At 38.4% G+C, this 16,654-nt stretch overlaps 1 protein-coding gene across 2 annotated transcripts in view; it reads left to right on the plus strand.

The window, feature by feature from the left end:
- Positions 1 to 16,654, plus strand: part of cadm1a (cell adhesion molecule 1a) — a 301,183-nt gene that overhangs the window by 259,892 nt on the left and 24,637 nt on the right. For both annotated transcript variants that reach the window (XM_067376107.1, XM_067376108.1), the window contains exon 9: positions 1,943 to 2,029. In XM_067376107.1, coding sequence (XP_067232208.1) covers positions 1,943 to 2,029 — 87 coding nt within the window. The remainder of the gene's footprint in view (positions 1 to 1,942; positions 2,030 to 16,654) is intronic.

Consider the following 16,654-nt stretch of genomic DNA (forward strand, 5'->3'; position numbering starts at 1 on the left):
CAAAATATCTCAAAGAACCTTGAAAATGTATCATGGTTTCCAAAATAAATATTAAACGGCATGTCAACATTAATAATAATAAGAAGAAGAAATGTTTCTTGAGCAGCAAATCAGCATATTAGAACGATTTCTGAAGGATCATGAAAACTGAAGAGTAATGATGCTAAAAAAATCAGCATTTTCAATGCAGGAATAAATTACATTTCATAATATATTGAAATAGAAAACAGTTATTTTAAATTGTAATAATATTTCACATTATTGCTGTTTTTACATGTTTTATATATCAAATACATGTAGCCTTAGTGAGCATAAGAGACTTCTTTCAAAAACATTAAAAAACCTCCTCAACTTTTGAATGGTAGTGTATGCCCCTGTTAAAATAGTACTGTTAAATCATTTATATTTATTAAACACTGGATCTTAATATTGAATTTAATTAGTCCAAGTGTTAATAGTGGTAAGGACAAGAACATTAATAGCATAATCTCATATCAAAGCAAAAATATCATTGCTGTCAGAAAAAGTCTGAGTAGGGCCTGCATTATTATTCAAAATGGATGTAATGTTTATTTCTCATTACGATTTTTTTTTCTTCACTTCAGTGATAATATTTTCATTACTAAAGTAACAGTTACCCTGACTATCATAGCTTTGTTAAAATTCTTTTTGATACCTACAACAACAGTGTCAGCAACTGTCATATATGTTTACAAAACAAACTGGATTTTTGTATCTTAATATATGTTATATTAAAAATGTTTTATGTTATATTACTCCGTGTTTCACAGCAAATCATGCACACATTAGGACTGTATTTCAACTGCAGATCTATCGACTGTTATTTTAGCACAGTGTTAAAAGGCCTGTAGTGCGGCATGACACGCAATACGTAGCTGCCATTTTCTGAGTGATCAGTGTATCAGCAGAGGAGATGGAGGCAGAGTTCTTTACCCGCTCTTCATCCTGCTGGATGTTTATCATTAGAGAGTGGAAGCGTTTCTGGGCTCCCACCGAGCTCTTTTGATGGAGCACAGACAACAAAGTGGGGAGGGGAGACAGGCGACCAATTTCCCCCACCACAGATGTTAACACAGTGGTATCTGTCTGGACGCGCTGGGCAAACAGTGGTGTGGGCCGCGTCACTTTTCACGCCTGTTATCTCCCATGCCCGCACGCCCTCCTTTCCCATTCCTCATTTCATTAATGTTTGCCTGTTTGTCTCTCCGTGAAAAATCCTGATCACCCCACGCGCCGGACTGGCTAACGCTCCCGCTGGGTTAACTCGCCGACATCAAACACGCTAAGCCTGTCACAACCGCCGCCGCTGTCTCTGGGTTCTATCAATATTGCGTCCAGCACTCCACACTACAAATTGCTAAATCAGAAGCAACATTAGTAGATAGAAGGGGGGAGAGTGGTTAATGAAGTGTGAAAATGCAAAAAAACAAACAGGAGAATGTATGCCAGGACCCCTTCTGTGTGTCATCGCTATGGTCATTTGTTAGCATGGACATTTTTAAATGCATAACCATCTGCATTTTATGTTTTCCTTCATTTCTAATCATTCCCTCATGTCATCATTTCATTTTTGTTCGGTTTCTTTTAATTGTTGTTAAATTGCTGTTTTATTCTATTTCCCAAACATTAAATCAGCAGTCAATGTTTACACACACACAAGAATATGACACCACAGTACTATTCCCACAGTTACCTTGTGTAATGACTTCTTTGCCAGAGAGTAATATTTCATTTTGTACAGTAGTTATGCTTGATAATTCACCATTAGTTTATAGACTAATTTGCCATCTGTGGAGTAAAGCTACACATAATACACAACACAAATCTGTCTCTCATTGTTGTTGATTTGATCATGTTTGGTTTCGTTTTTTCCTGATTTTCCCCGTATGTCATGTTTTTTTTGTTGTGTTTTTCCATCTAGATGCCCTTACCACAACCCCTAAACCCACAACCACCACCACCACCACCACCATCTCCGCCACAACCTCCCCTCCAGACATCATACAAGGTATGGTATGACCTCCATCCACCTGCTCAACCTGAGTGTGTTTGTGTGTGCGTGTGGATGACAGAGAAAAAGAGAGAGAAGGATAGACCGCCAGCAGCTAGCCAGGCCTGATAAGATTCTCTCGCTGATTATGAAAGGACCGTGTCCCATATGAGACCGGGCCAGGGCTGGGCAGGGCTCACAGCGCTGTCGGTGCCACATGTCAGAGCTGGCTCTCTTCACAATTCTCTCAAATTTTAGCCCGGTTCGCTCCTTTAGCGTCCTAATCTTATCAGGATCTGGCACTGTATCCAGGCCTGTCTGGTGCGGGGATTACAGAACCCCCTTTATGTTTCCTGTGGGCTGACAATGACGGCAGAATCTTTGTGGCCAAGAGGAACCAGGATCAAGCGTGTACATATTTGGATTTCTCATTTACAGAGCCAACTACATCCAACTGCACAGGTATAATGATACAAAAATCATGCTTTTTCATGTTTGTTTCATTATATCAAATCCCTGTCCATGCTACTCTTTTTATAGTTCAATCTGGTATTCAGTAATGTACTATCACATTTTGTTTTTGTTTATCCAAAGCGACTTAAGGTGCTTTCAGGGGGTCTTTTATCAGTATTTGTTCCGTGGGAACCTTGGTGTTGATAGTGGCACAATACACTAGTTAATTCTCCTGAGTGTCATATATATAGTCCCTCATTTTCTAATAATCACAAATTTCTGGGTCCAGTTGCATAAACATAGCTACTACTGGCGTTGTAGTCAAGAACACCTAAACCGAGACCAAGTCAAGACAAAGACCAGTATGAGTTGAGACCAAGACTTTGAGGGGTTGAGACCAAGATTAGACCAGCACTACTTAAATTCATCTAAAAGATACACATTTACTGCCTGATAAATGTCTTATATTTAATACAGTTAAAAGAATAAGACACTATATATAGCTCTTACCAAACAAAGGAAATCACTATCAACAAATTTCATCTTGCACTGCAGAGGTCGGACAGAAACTGCATCTGAATTGGTACAATTACAACTGCATAAATAATGTTTAGATTAATGCTTTAAAAATGAAATTTTGTTTAATGAACAATTATAAAAATGATATGTTTGCAATTTGTGAAAACAGCTCTTTTGATCCTGTGAAATTGCTTCATTATATCATGTCATAATATTTAAAATCAAGATCTCATACAAGTATTTTTTTTTTTTTTTTTTTTTTTTTTTTTTTTGCAATCATATCTTGAATTTGCTTTGTATTCATTTTGGTGACATTTTGACAATCTCTCATTGATTTCTGACCTGTAACAAAATAAATTATTTGAAAGTAGTTATTGATTGCATTTGAAGCAGGAGGTTGTTCATCAAATAAATCAGAAAACGCACCGGCAATTGTGTGATATCCCTGCATTTGTGGTCTTGACTGGTCTTGAGATAAAATCTGAATCCTCTTAGTCTGAGATTGAGACAAGACCGAGTACAAATGCGGTCGAGACAGAGACATGACCAAGACCTTCGAAAAATGTTGACCAGGACCAAAACCGGTCTTGATTACTACAATACTAGCTACAGTACCTGGTTAAAGTGTTAGTTCACCCAAAAATGAAAATTCTGTCATTAATTACTCACCCTCATGTCGTTCCAAACCTGTACGACCTTTGTTCATCTTCGGAACACAAATTGAGGTATTTTTGATGAAATCCATGAGCTTTCTGGCCTCCGATAGACTACAACATTATTACCAATTTCAAGGCCCAGGTAGTAAAAGACATTGTTAAAAATAGTCCACGTGACTACCGTGGTTCAACCTTTGTTTTTTGCACACAAAAAGTATTTTCGTCGCTTCAAAAAATTAACAAAAATAACGACTTTATTCAACAATTTTATCTCTACCCTGCCAGTCTCCTACGCTGTTCACATAGTAAACACAGTGCGGCACTTCCGGGTTCTATGTCAGAATGCCAGCAGGAGAGAAAACAAAACTTGGGTCAATATATATTGTGTTTTTATTAATTTGGTACCATCATGAACAGAAGAGTGACGCAACAACACTTCATGTGTCACATGAACACAGCTTTGTGAATGTTGTATATCACAGGTACATGGTGGGAAAATATTTGTTCCAAATTCTTAAATGGTTGTGTACCAAGCAGATGTCTATATGGGGATATTCAGTCAGTTTGTTTAATTTAACAGCATCTAACTCGTTTCTGTGTTGATTAAAAAAAGACAGATGCACAACTGGAGGACAAATCTATGCATATGGCCAGGCCACTGACCACACTTAGAAAACCAAGCATACGGCCATAACGTAGTCGCTACAATTAACTTTTTTTTTTTTTTTTTTTTTGCACCGGGTTCATTTGAACCTGCTTGTTTTATAATTGAGTAAACTCTGATTGTAGGGCCAGCTCTGTTGCCGCACGATACCAATGCCCCTGCGATACTGACCACCGCAAGCTCATTAGCTGCTCTAATCCACTCTACTCAACATAAAAAGCACACAAAAGCTAATACGGCCCCAGATGATGGAAAGCTAAATCAATGTTGCTGCTGGTTTCAATCTCTAAAAGAGACCCTGATGTAATTTGCTGCCTGTAATGATTGTGATATTGAAGCAACCGATTGAGATCGTTTTACTCTCTGTTTTTCTCCTTCCTCAAGGCAATTCTTTATATTACAGTGAAAACTGTGCAGATTGCTAGAGATGCGGCTCCGAGCTTTGTTGTGTACTCGCGAAACCGAGTGGGAGCGGCCGCCGGTTACGCAAGTAATCAAAATCTTGGACTGACTTGTGCGGGTGATTTGAGAGAATCTATAAAGGGCTGAGAAATGAATCGGCTGTGATTAGGCTACATGATTGTGTTTAATGAAAGAAGCGATGACGCATACTAATGAGACACACCCTCTTTCTTCATTAACGAGGTGAATGAATCTCGTTAACACCGCTGCCTGCTGCACACATTGAAATCCTCCAGAGGTTCAACCCGCAGGCATCGCTGTGGATAAACGGCCCTGATAGGGAAAATATTATTCAATTACAGTCATATTGCATTGTTTGTGTGAAATGATTCCAGCACAGCTTCAGCTTCCAAATGCCGGGCCACGCAGTCCTATAGCTGTGCTATATCAGGCTGCGTTTTTATCGCTTTTCCCTTAAAGCGTATCCCATTATGCCCATGTTCTTCAATAGGAAAAGTGGGTCCTAAGCAGCCACACTGCTCCCTCCTTCTGCTGATTTCATTTATCCTTTGGTTGGATGTGTATAGTTCAGGAACACCACATGAATTTATCAGTCCGCAGAGGTGGAGGCCACTTAGAAATTTAATACATTTTTGATAAACTGGCTATAAGAGAAATGGAATGGGCTATACTGCACTTTTAAAAAATCTATTAAAGCCCTAACGCAAGGCTAAAGTGCTCCACAGCTTCAGGAGGTGACATTTAGAGATGACTAAATTGCCATTTACACTGAAAAATAAATGGCTAAATGGAGGGGCCTTGCTTGCCACCATACGCAATGGGGACAGATGTCATTAATTTCTATTTGTATTGCCTTTTTTCTCCGCTAAACACAGCTCAGAAATGGATGTTTATCGATATTTCTGAGAGCTCTTTTATTTCCCACAAAGCTTTTGCAAATTTGATCAAAGATGAGGCATTTCTTCCTCTGCCGCTTTCTCTGTGGCTGACAACACAATCTGTCCTCCATCTCTCTCATTTCTCCCTTCTCGTCATTTGCTCCATCTCTTTCTGTCCATTTATCTATCTGTGACTTTGAGCTGCAGTGAAAAGGGAAGACTCTGAATGTGTTGTTTAGTCCTCGCATGTCCCCTTTTTCCCCAGACGATTGTTTATTTTTGTAGCCAAGCCCTTTTATATATTACTGCCCAAAATCTCTAATTCAGAGCTCAGACAGAGTGAGAGGCTCAGTAAGAATGAAGTCTATTTTAAAACACTCTCTCCCTCACTTTTTCTTTTATCTATATGTTCCTATTTTTCTATTTTAGATTGAGCACAGAAATTGACATCAGCAATTTCAGTAATGTAATGTAAAAAGTTGTAATTCAATTGACCTTTGTACTAATGTGTTACACTAACTAGATAGTGATACTTTGGTTAATCGTTATAGAATTAGCAACTAGATTTACATTTTTAAAAGAAAATTTAAGTCAGGTTTCTGGTTGCTAGGGTGCTGTGTGTGGTGGCTAGGTGGTTGCTTACTGGCCCAAGATAAAAGATATGATATTCTGATCCATAGATATGGCTCAGTCTTGTCTTCAATATCTTCAGTCAGACACACTTTACTTTGGGGAACAAACGAAGAGTTCATAAGAAAAAAACACTAAACGCCATCACCATCAAACATGAGATTAATGATATTGAGCGAATGTTCCCCACAAATAGTATACATTTATCAAATGCATTTGCTTCAAAGCCGCTAAATACCAGCATCGGCCCATTCAGAAATGCCACTTCCCTTTGTCAGCAAAAGCTTCTAAGTCCACAAAAGAACCAATCGGAAGACGCAAATCAAATCATATGATTGAATGACAGTGTGCGTATGAGCCAGCCTTCAATTGCCGAGCTGCACGTTTTTAGCATGTTTTGTCCATCGTTATTGGTGATGACAGGATTTTGCGAGTAGCAGGTGTAATATCGCTTTCTTAGCACATAGCTGTGATCGAATCGTTATCAGGGACAATTGTTTTATAAGCAGACCAGAATCAACTCGCAAGAGTGTGTACACAAGTTTTATTTATCTACATCACAAACACATAACTAAACTAACAAACACAAACATACCGTGAGAGAGTGGAAAATGAATTTGAACCATATCTTAACAGGGGAATGCAACAATGGAAAGAGTAAATTAACAATTGCTGGATGAACCATCAGTTTCAATCCTATAAAGCACCTTTGTTAAAAGAGGTTCACAATCTTACTACTAAATTGCCATTTAGTGTTCAAACGATACTTGTAAATGCCTTAGCTGTCTGGATCTGCAGGCTCATGAGAAAATCCTTGATGGTTTGGGGAGAGAGGGGAGAGAGGAAAAAGAGAAAAAAAAAATTCTTGGTCCGGTTCCCCTACACAGTGCCGCTCAGTCCTCAGCCTGCCAAGAGGCTCTTCCTCGCGGTGACATGCAGTGGACGCTTGGTGGACGGCCCGATCGTCAACCGCCTCCTGGCAGCCGGCGATGGCTCCTCCGACTGAGGGCGGCCGGCAGCGAGTCCCCCGTTCCCTGCTCCTCCCCTTCATGGCGGACGGCAGCAGGCTCCGGCCCGCAACGAACGGCGGCGACTCCTCCACTCCCTCTTGGACGGCAGCCACCCCACCTCGTCCCAGGGGCACTGCCTCGAGCTCTCCGTCCCACCTGTCAATAGGCTCCAGCACCACCGCCTCGGGCAGCCTCTCGCGGTCTTCACACTCCCGCGCTGCCTGAACTCCGCAGCACCGCGTTCCCCCTCAGCAGCGAGGGCTCTCCGACAGCATGTCCCTCCTTCCTCCCGGGTTTCGGCACCAATGTAACACAGTTCGTATATACGGGAAGGAGGCGGGAACCGGCGAACATTCAACGTAATTTTAATATAAAATAGACAAAGAACAAAACGAAAGTAATGCCGGCAGACCCTCGCGGCATGTTTTATTTTAAAACATAAAATAAAGTCCAGGCCTGGTCCTCTCTCGTCCGTCACGGTCGTCGCTCCTTCTTTTATGCTCCCGGAGCTCCTCCGTGAGAGACTCAAGGCGCGCCATTCCCTCACGGCTCTCGCCCGCCCTGCTCTTCACATCCATCAACACTAAAACTAAACTCCCCTGAGTGTGATTTTTGTGGGGGCTTTTGAACTCTCCAGACAGTCAACACCTTCAAATCTTGGCTTGACCAATGAGAAAGGTGCCATTCTCTGGCGGGGGATTTCATTTGTTTGAAAGTGAGTTCATTTGCCTGGGTTTGCCCGTGGGTTTGTTTCCATTTATACTCTGATAAATGTAAGAAACATACAATGCATTCTATGATATTTCGATGTCCACCAACATGTGAGTCATTAAACAAGGAGTAATTTGATAGTAAACATCACCTAGATGAAATACATTATCTCATAGTTCCAGCTTTCAGGCATGCCTAACACTATACAACATACGAAAGAACAGCATACAAACAGTAATAATATACACAATGTACTGGGGAAATGCATGTTAGACGAGGTTGCCAATGAATTAATAGCAAAGAATCCAGACAATGGAGAATGTCTGGTTCTAGTGGCCTGTCTCCTAAGGGTCTTTGAAATGTGTGTAAAGAGCACATGGTGCAGATGGGTTGATAGCGCTCAGTAAGGGAGCCAGACCTTATGGGGCCTGCATGGGTGATTGCCTTTTACAATTGTGTTTGATCGCTCCAGACGCTACACAAGTAAACACAACATTGTACCTTTTACTGCTGGAAAACCTCTTGTTGTCCAAAGAGGTGGACTTAGAGGTTTTTGCAAAAAAAAAAAAAAAAAAGGACACACATGGACTTAGCTGGTTTTGCAGCAAAAGACAGTCAAATTCGTTAAATACCAATGAATCAACTAAAGTGACATTTTTCGAAATAAGTGAAACTGACTAATAACTTTCAGTAAATAATAACTTTTTCATTGCCATCAAAGTGAAATTACTGAACCTAAAGGCTTTATCATATCATTAACTATGACTGCTCTGAAGCAGGAAAGTCTCGAGAGAAGCCAGGTTATCCAGGTAAATTTTCTGTTGATATGAAAAATTGTGTAGATTTATCAATATAGCGAGTCTATTACGGTGTTATGATGAACTATAAGTTCAAAAGAGTTGTTCAAAGCGTTTGGCCGCCTATCTATATGCCATAGATATTAGCCTACCTGATAACTTCAAGATAATACGCTTGAAATTCGCCCTCATTCAAGGATGTGCATTTATTTCATGTAGCCACAACACAAACAGCAAATCGTCACTGCAGCAACACTAGACTCTCTAGTGGAGGCAGGGCTAATTTGCATATTCATTGATCCATGTATATTAAATGAGGCAAGGTTGTAGAGTTACATTCAAGCTATTTTAAGGCATGAAGAATTTTTTTTTTCACTTTATTTTTTTTTTTAAATATGTCATTTTGGTGGTCAAACATGATTTTTAAGCAATAAAATAATTATAATATTTGCCTCAATAATCTAGATAGTTAGTAAGTTAGTTGTTGTAGGAGTTAAGTTTGTGTATGGGGTTGGATGAAGAGATGTAGAATATGGTCATGCAGAATAAAGCATTAATATGTGCTTTTATAAGTACTAATAAACAGTCAATATGCTATTTTGTTTATGATTTGTTGATGATTTCAGATGAGTGAGAGCAGTAGTATTAGTGATAATTGCCCAAGCAAGCACATCTAATAAAAATATGCAATTAAAAGTAGCTTTTTTTTAAAACAATTAACACAATTACTGTAAAATATTGTATATTCCTATGTGTACAAATATAAAGCAAATGCCATATTCTGGATAAATGGGCACTACAAAAGGCACAGCCAAAACAATGTTAAATTCATTAATGACAAGTTTGGTCTTGCTAATAAAACACTGGTGAATACGATTTTTCTTGCCCTTTTTTTTTTTTTTTTCTTTTGTAATTGATGAAAGAGCATAAATGAAGTCGGCGTCCGATTCATTTTAGCAAGTAACAAAAAAAAACTAAGGGAGGGGAGAGGGAGGAGAAAAAAGTGCTTTTGTCAGGGCTTAAATTGCATAAACACCATCTGGTAAACTGATTTTGGAATTGAACAAATGAATTGCCCAGCAAAAGCACTTGCGCATAAGATAGAAGTCCATTTCTCTCCCTGTCTGATTCCTGCAGCAGAATACAAGCCAGACAAAGAGAGATGGCTCGCTGGCAGAGAAAAGGCTAATTCACTAAAGGTCAATTGCATTACCACAGGGAAAACAACCACTGCAGTGCTTTGATACACAACCCAGGGAGACCATCCCCTAGAATTTATTGCACTTAGCGTCATGCAAACACAGAAATGCTCCCAATAAGTCTTTTTTATGTAGAGGTATATTGTTATGGAAGCTATGATTACATTCTATGATGGCTAACTGGAGATATAGCCTGGTAGAACGGCAGAAAATATTCAGTGAGCCAAGCCTGGCATCACAGGCTGCCTAAACACACACATAAATAATCCACACCTAATGAAGGAAAAAAAACCTTATGCATTTGCTCATTATTGTCTCAATCAGTCACATACTCAAACAGGTGCTTAATGTATTATACCAAGAACACATTCATTCTCCATTTGGTTAAATGGAATACTGTATTTAATGTAAATATATAGACCATTCAGGACACAATTGCCGGCACTTGCCAATGGAAACAATTGACAATTGCCAGTGAAAAAGTAAACTGAATGGATATATTCATGAATATGAGGGCATCAGATGATTTGAGCATTCAAACCTCACCTTCTGTCTCTTAAAAGATTGCTAATGATATGTCAGCCTGGTCTCATTGTTAATACGTAGGTATTAATACGTAACTTTGAAAGACACAAAATGTTTGTTTGGATAGGTGCTGAAACATAGAATATGGACGTATTGGCAACATTTAAACGTAGCATTATTGCGTTTTTAAAGCAAAAAAAATAAAACTTACAATGTTTATGAATCTCATAAAGATATATGTATAATTTCTCCCTTTTTAAAAATCATTTTATAGATAAATGTATGATCCATAAACCCCACCCCGAGCCTAAACATTCCCATTTTATACAGAATATTAAAAGAATAAAACATAATGGACAGAAATTTGTAGGAAAATGACAATTTTAGCAACAATATAGCATTAAAATGATATTTTGAGCCACTAACCTACTCCTAAACCTACCTATAACCTTTTCTTAAAACTATGAACTGTTATAAATAAAAGAATAACAGACAAACAAGCATAATCACAATATTTCATTGCGAAAATGTCAGTGGTACCAAAAGTAGTTCAAATAAGGATGAGTTGTAGTCGCAGTCCTCTCTGGCGGTAATAGTTTTTTATGGTGTACAGAGCAGAATTTAAATTATTAATCCATGAAAATATGAATCCGGCTTCTCTCCGTGAAGGCGCGCACTCATTTGAAGATAAAGATCGCCGGTTAAAAGGCTAAATTTGGATCCTTTCTTTTCAAACATATAGATTCTAAAGATTTGGAGTACAGCAAACAAATAAAATTGATGTGATTTATGAATTTATGTTGTGTTTTAGTGTATCTTATGGTTGTATTGTCACAACTTTCAGGAAAACTTTTTATTTGCTCTTAAAAGGTATTTAGGGGTTTACATAAACAGCTTTAATTAAGCCTTCTTTGCACAATAGATTCATCACAATATGTTACTCTAGTCATTTTTTTTTTTCCTTTCACGTTTTCCATGAAGAGCTGTGTGCTGCTGAGATTCAGCAGTTGTGCCCTTCCCCTGGGCACCGGGCGCATGTTTCGCTGTCGTCTCCTGTGCCACACAAAGCTGTCGCAATTAGCCACGAAGCTGTGTGCCTATTGTCATCTCTGCTGATATCAGCTGCTGATGTAAGCAAGGACACTGCCTCAGGTGACCCACACTGAAACAAAGGGCCAGGCACGAGGGGGAAGGCCATTGCTCATCAGCTCACTTATTGACGGACTTCTGCCTGAACCACTAATGGGCTTAGCAGGCTTCCAGGCACCCTCTGATGATTGAGAGTTGGAGGACAGCTTGAAGATTGTAATACTCATTTTGGATCAGATCCCCCATATATTTTTTTTTTCTGTCCCTGGAAAGTAGTAAATAACCAGGACAGCTCCCTTACGTCCCTCCTGCGTTCTCTGTATCTCCTCCCTTCTCAGCGAGAACACACTCCAGACCATCTGCCTGATGGGAATCGCAGCATGCAAGGAGTGATGGAAACCCTCCACTTCCCTCTTAATGTCAAATAATAACCTGAAGATATTATTGCTCATTTTGATTGTGTTTTATTTGTAGACCAATGTTTCATATCAGGGCTCTCTCCTTGAACTGTTCGCCTCAAGTACAGTTAATGTTTGATAATGTTTCAAACATCTCCGCCCAACGGCACAGTGGCTGGAGACTTATACAAAGGCTTGCCATGCAGCAGTAAGTGCAGTGTTATTCAAGTCGTTCATTTTTCTGATGGTGAAGCCCTTTTGATGGACCTAACAGCAGTATGCTGAGAAGTTCTTGCAGTGATTGTTAAAGGCCTTGCTGTGCTTTTGTGCCAGATGAACGCCTTTAACGATGGAGAGAGTTTTTTATTTTTATTTTAAAGACAGTCTAACATTAACACAGTGTGCTGATACGGGTCCCCGACCACCTGAAATTTCTTTACCTAAAGGCCTAACAGCAGGGAATGCAAGAAAGCCTTCTCTTTCTAGTTCTTCGTTACATGATAGCTTTTCTCTGAGTATAGCATAGCTGAAGCCTGCAAGCCTTTCACAAACCTCCTCAAAATAAAGGATAAAAAAATTGGCTTCTTTTCAAAATCGTAAGTTGGAGTTTGAATAGAATTGGCAAGGTGTGTTCATGTATGTTAATGTTATTCATTTGAAATGTGGCTTTTTCTTTTCAGTTAACTCAAATAAGATACTAGCTGAATAACCCCAAAAAAAAAAAAAAAAAGCTTTTTGGATTTAAATAGGCAAACAGGATCATTATTGCTGTGGTTATTATATTTATAGTATGCTATATGTTTGGGAACAGTTCTTTTAACCCTAATTAATGGAGTGTGTAGCTTTCTTAAACAACCATGTAGGAAGATGTATCATGGCCATATTCGAGGATGACAAAGCTGAGATTCACCAGGCTCAAATTGTGAAAGAATAGTTCAGAGAGCATGAAGAATCATTTTCACACATGAATTGGCACCTCTGTGTCCAGACCTTAAATTTATTGAAAGTCTTTGGGATGTGCAGGAGGAGACTTTACAAAATGCTTGACTCATGCATTGTCAATACAAGATATTGACCAAACATTTTTGTACCTCTTAATGGAAATAACAGCACAACATTTATTTCCATCAATTTATAATACGATTTTATATTTGAAAATGCAAAATCATAATATCTGTAATTGTATCACTCGTAATCTCTCTTTTTAGTTGACTGAAACAAGATACCAATTATATATGGTTGTTCAGTAAATAGTGGCATTGTTAAAAAAAAAAAAAAATTGTTTTCAACTGTAATTTTATTTTAGCTGGTGTTAAAGGGTTAGTTCAGCCAAAAATGAAAATAATATAATTTATTACTTACCCTCATACCGTTCCACACCCGTAAGACCTTCGTTCATCTTCGGAACACAAATTAAGTATTTTTGTTGGAATCCGATGGCTCAGTGAGGCCTACATAGCCAGCAATGACATTTTTTCTCTCAAGATCCATTAATGTACTAAAAACATATTTAAATCAGATCATGAGTACAGTGGTTCAATATTAATATTATAAAGCAATGAGTATATTTTTGGTGTGCCAAAAAAAAAAAAACTTATAGTGATGGCCGATTTCAAAACAATGCTTCATGAAGCTTCGGAGCATTATGAATCAGCGTGTCAAATCATGATTCGGATTGCGTGTCAAACCGCCAAACTGCTGAAATCACGTGACTGGCGCACAAAAGATTCGTAACGCTCCAAAACTTCATGAAGCAGTGTTTTGAAATCGGCCATCATTATAAGTTGTTATTTTGTTTTTTGGCACACCAAAAATATTCTCGTCACTTTATAATATTAATATTGAACCACTGAACTCACATGAACTGATTTAAATATGTTTTTAGTACATTAATGGATCTTGAGAGAGGAAATGTCATTGCTGGCCATGCAGGCCTTACTGAGCCATCAGATTTCAACAAAAATGGTAATTTCCGTTCCAAAGATGAACAAAGGTCTTATGGGTGTGGAACGGCATGAGGGTGAGTAATAAATGACATTATTTTCATTTTTGGGTGAAATAACCCTTTAATTTTTTCTTTTTTTTTTCTTTTTTTTTTCTTTTATGGACATTAGAAAATGCAAAATGATAATATCCTACTAATATGTATAATTTTATAACTTGTAATCACATTTTCAAGTAACTGAGAAGCATTTGCCTTGATTCTAATTTGCTGTCCCTTAGTCAAGAAGTATGGCAGATAAAAATGCTTTGCAAGGACACAGTTCCATCTTAAAGGCACAATATGTAAGAATTTTGCAGTAAAATACAATGGCGTCATATCCGCATTGACCTCGATTTCCGGATTTATTTTGTAGAAACCATGGAAACACCAAAGACGCTTTAATATAATTCACGTTTTATTAGACAAGGGAACAACTGTTTGGTTACATTTATAGACAGAAAACAAATTATTTTATATAGCTCAACACGTTTAGTCTTATTGTTTAAATCTAGTTGTCTTGTTTTTCTGAGAGTACCATGCTTTTACCATGCCTCAGAAAAAAAACACTATTTTGTCAAGTAGCTAAGTAATACAGCATTTTCTCCATCATACAATACGTTTTAAAATTAACTGCATGCCATTTATAAACACAAGCCACCCAGCATTCATTCATATGATATTCTAAAACCGATCTAGCTTACTGCAGTGTGCATGAAGTGTCTCACAGCAGCCGCAGAGCGAACGCTCAGAGTAACGTTATAACATCATTTTCAGCGCTGTGTTACCTCATACGCTTGACCGGAAGAAGCGACATAGGCGACTGCGGCATAATAAAAGTTCCACTGCTCACGAGACGTGAGTCGTGTTTGTCTCTCATTAGCAATCGCTCTGGTGGCCTCATTTAGCTCCAACATCACTCTGCCCTACGCTGCTACATACTATAGTAACGTTAATAATAGCATCCATGAACGTGATTTCTGCTTGAGTCCTGTCCCGATTCTTTTCCACCGGCTGTGAGGTGAAGACGACATTTCCCAAGATTCCACGCTTAAACTCTGCATCATCAAGCTACGTTTTTGTTTTGAATAGCCAACCTCTAGCGGTGAAAAATCTACATATTGTAGCTTTAAGTAAAAATAATAATCATTAAATGTTTACCACGCTATGAGCACTTTTTACCAAAAATCACAGAATCATGCAGTTCATTCCTATGGGACACTCTGTAAATCTGTAAAACAAGAGGGACGGATCTTAGTGACAGGTCAGTTCTGGTTTACAACCCTCACCTGCGCTGGTTAAAGATCTCATCTTGAAAACCAAAGGTCACAGGTTCAAACACTTGAAAGGGCACACTCTATAGGCCAGGTAAGTTCAAGGCAACTTCCCCTGTCAAACGTGCACTGCAAGTCGCATTGGATAAATGGTAAACAAGTAAATACTAAAATGTTAATTCAGTATTCATACAGTAATACATATTTTAATCTAAGAACCTCTCCATCCAAAAGCATCCAGATTCTTTGTAGTGCTCTTGATCTCCACTTTCTGATCCAGCAAACGTGCCTCACTCATCTACCTTTGTGAAGGAATTGCTTGATATTCTGGCCACCATCTGCACCACTTCTTTCCATCAATCTCTGATAAATATTGAGGAATACTCAACTGAATTATCAAAGCCAACAACTGGATTAAGAGCAGATCCTATCTAATCGAGCTGAGAAACACCAAGTTATGCTTTAAGGGCAAAGTTTGTGTTGCTGTAACAGTGATTGACATCTCTAATGTTTCTTCCCATAATGAGCACCTCTGCATCATGGCTCTCCTGGTGTGTTTGAAGTGCTCTCTGCCCTAAGGTAATGCACCAGGATAAGGGCTCACATTCCTCATGTTATGTGCTCGCTTCCATATTTCAGGCGAGGCATTTCATCAGCTCAAAGCAGAAAGGCAGTCTGAATTCCTCTGTTATATCATAGGAACTACCTGGAGCAGTAAAGCAGGTTTGCGCTGAGTTATCAACATTTCAAAAAGTCTGTAGCCTTCTGGTGCGATTTAATGACTAATTACGTACGATAGTCGTAAAGGCATTCAATTGGCATTCGTATATTATTCTGCATCATATTCATATGTCATATATAATGTATGATTGTGCCAGTCCATGTCATTTGAATGTCCTACCCTCAACATTTGACTCAACAGCTGGGTCTATAAGAAAGGCAAGCATATGAAAAGGGCATTTTATGTTGTGATTATTTATTCAGAGTTCCGCGGTCCTGCTATATTGATTTAGGGGCGCATTAGTGATTGTCTTCACTATTTGAAAATGATCTTTGTTTAAAAAGCATCACACACCACTGATTTAAGCATGTCTAATTTAGACATTTTATGATTTTACTGAGCTATTGATATTTTTTATCACAAATCATATCCCTCCCGGCAGAATCATATTCCCTTTCTTCATTGCCAAAAACTATAGCTTAAGTTGAACTTAAGTGAAATTTGAGTAATATGACCAATTAAGTTCAGTAATATAATGTGATGCACAATGTGGAATTTAAAGGACATTAAAGGGATAGTAAACCCAAAAATATAAATGCTGCTGTCATTTAGAGTTTGATTGGAAATGGTACAGTACACTATGTATTTTTTATCATGAAAATATGGTAATTAAAGTGAAAATATGGTAGAAATATTATAAAATATCTTTCTTCTG

This window comes from Chanodichthys erythropterus, chromosome 22 (assembly GCF_024489055.1).
Source record: "Chanodichthys erythropterus isolate Z2021 chromosome 22, ASM2448905v1, whole genome shotgun sequence".
In the NCBI taxonomy this organism is placed as follows: domain Eukaryota; kingdom Metazoa; phylum Chordata; class Actinopteri; order Cypriniformes; family Xenocyprididae; genus Chanodichthys; species Chanodichthys erythropterus.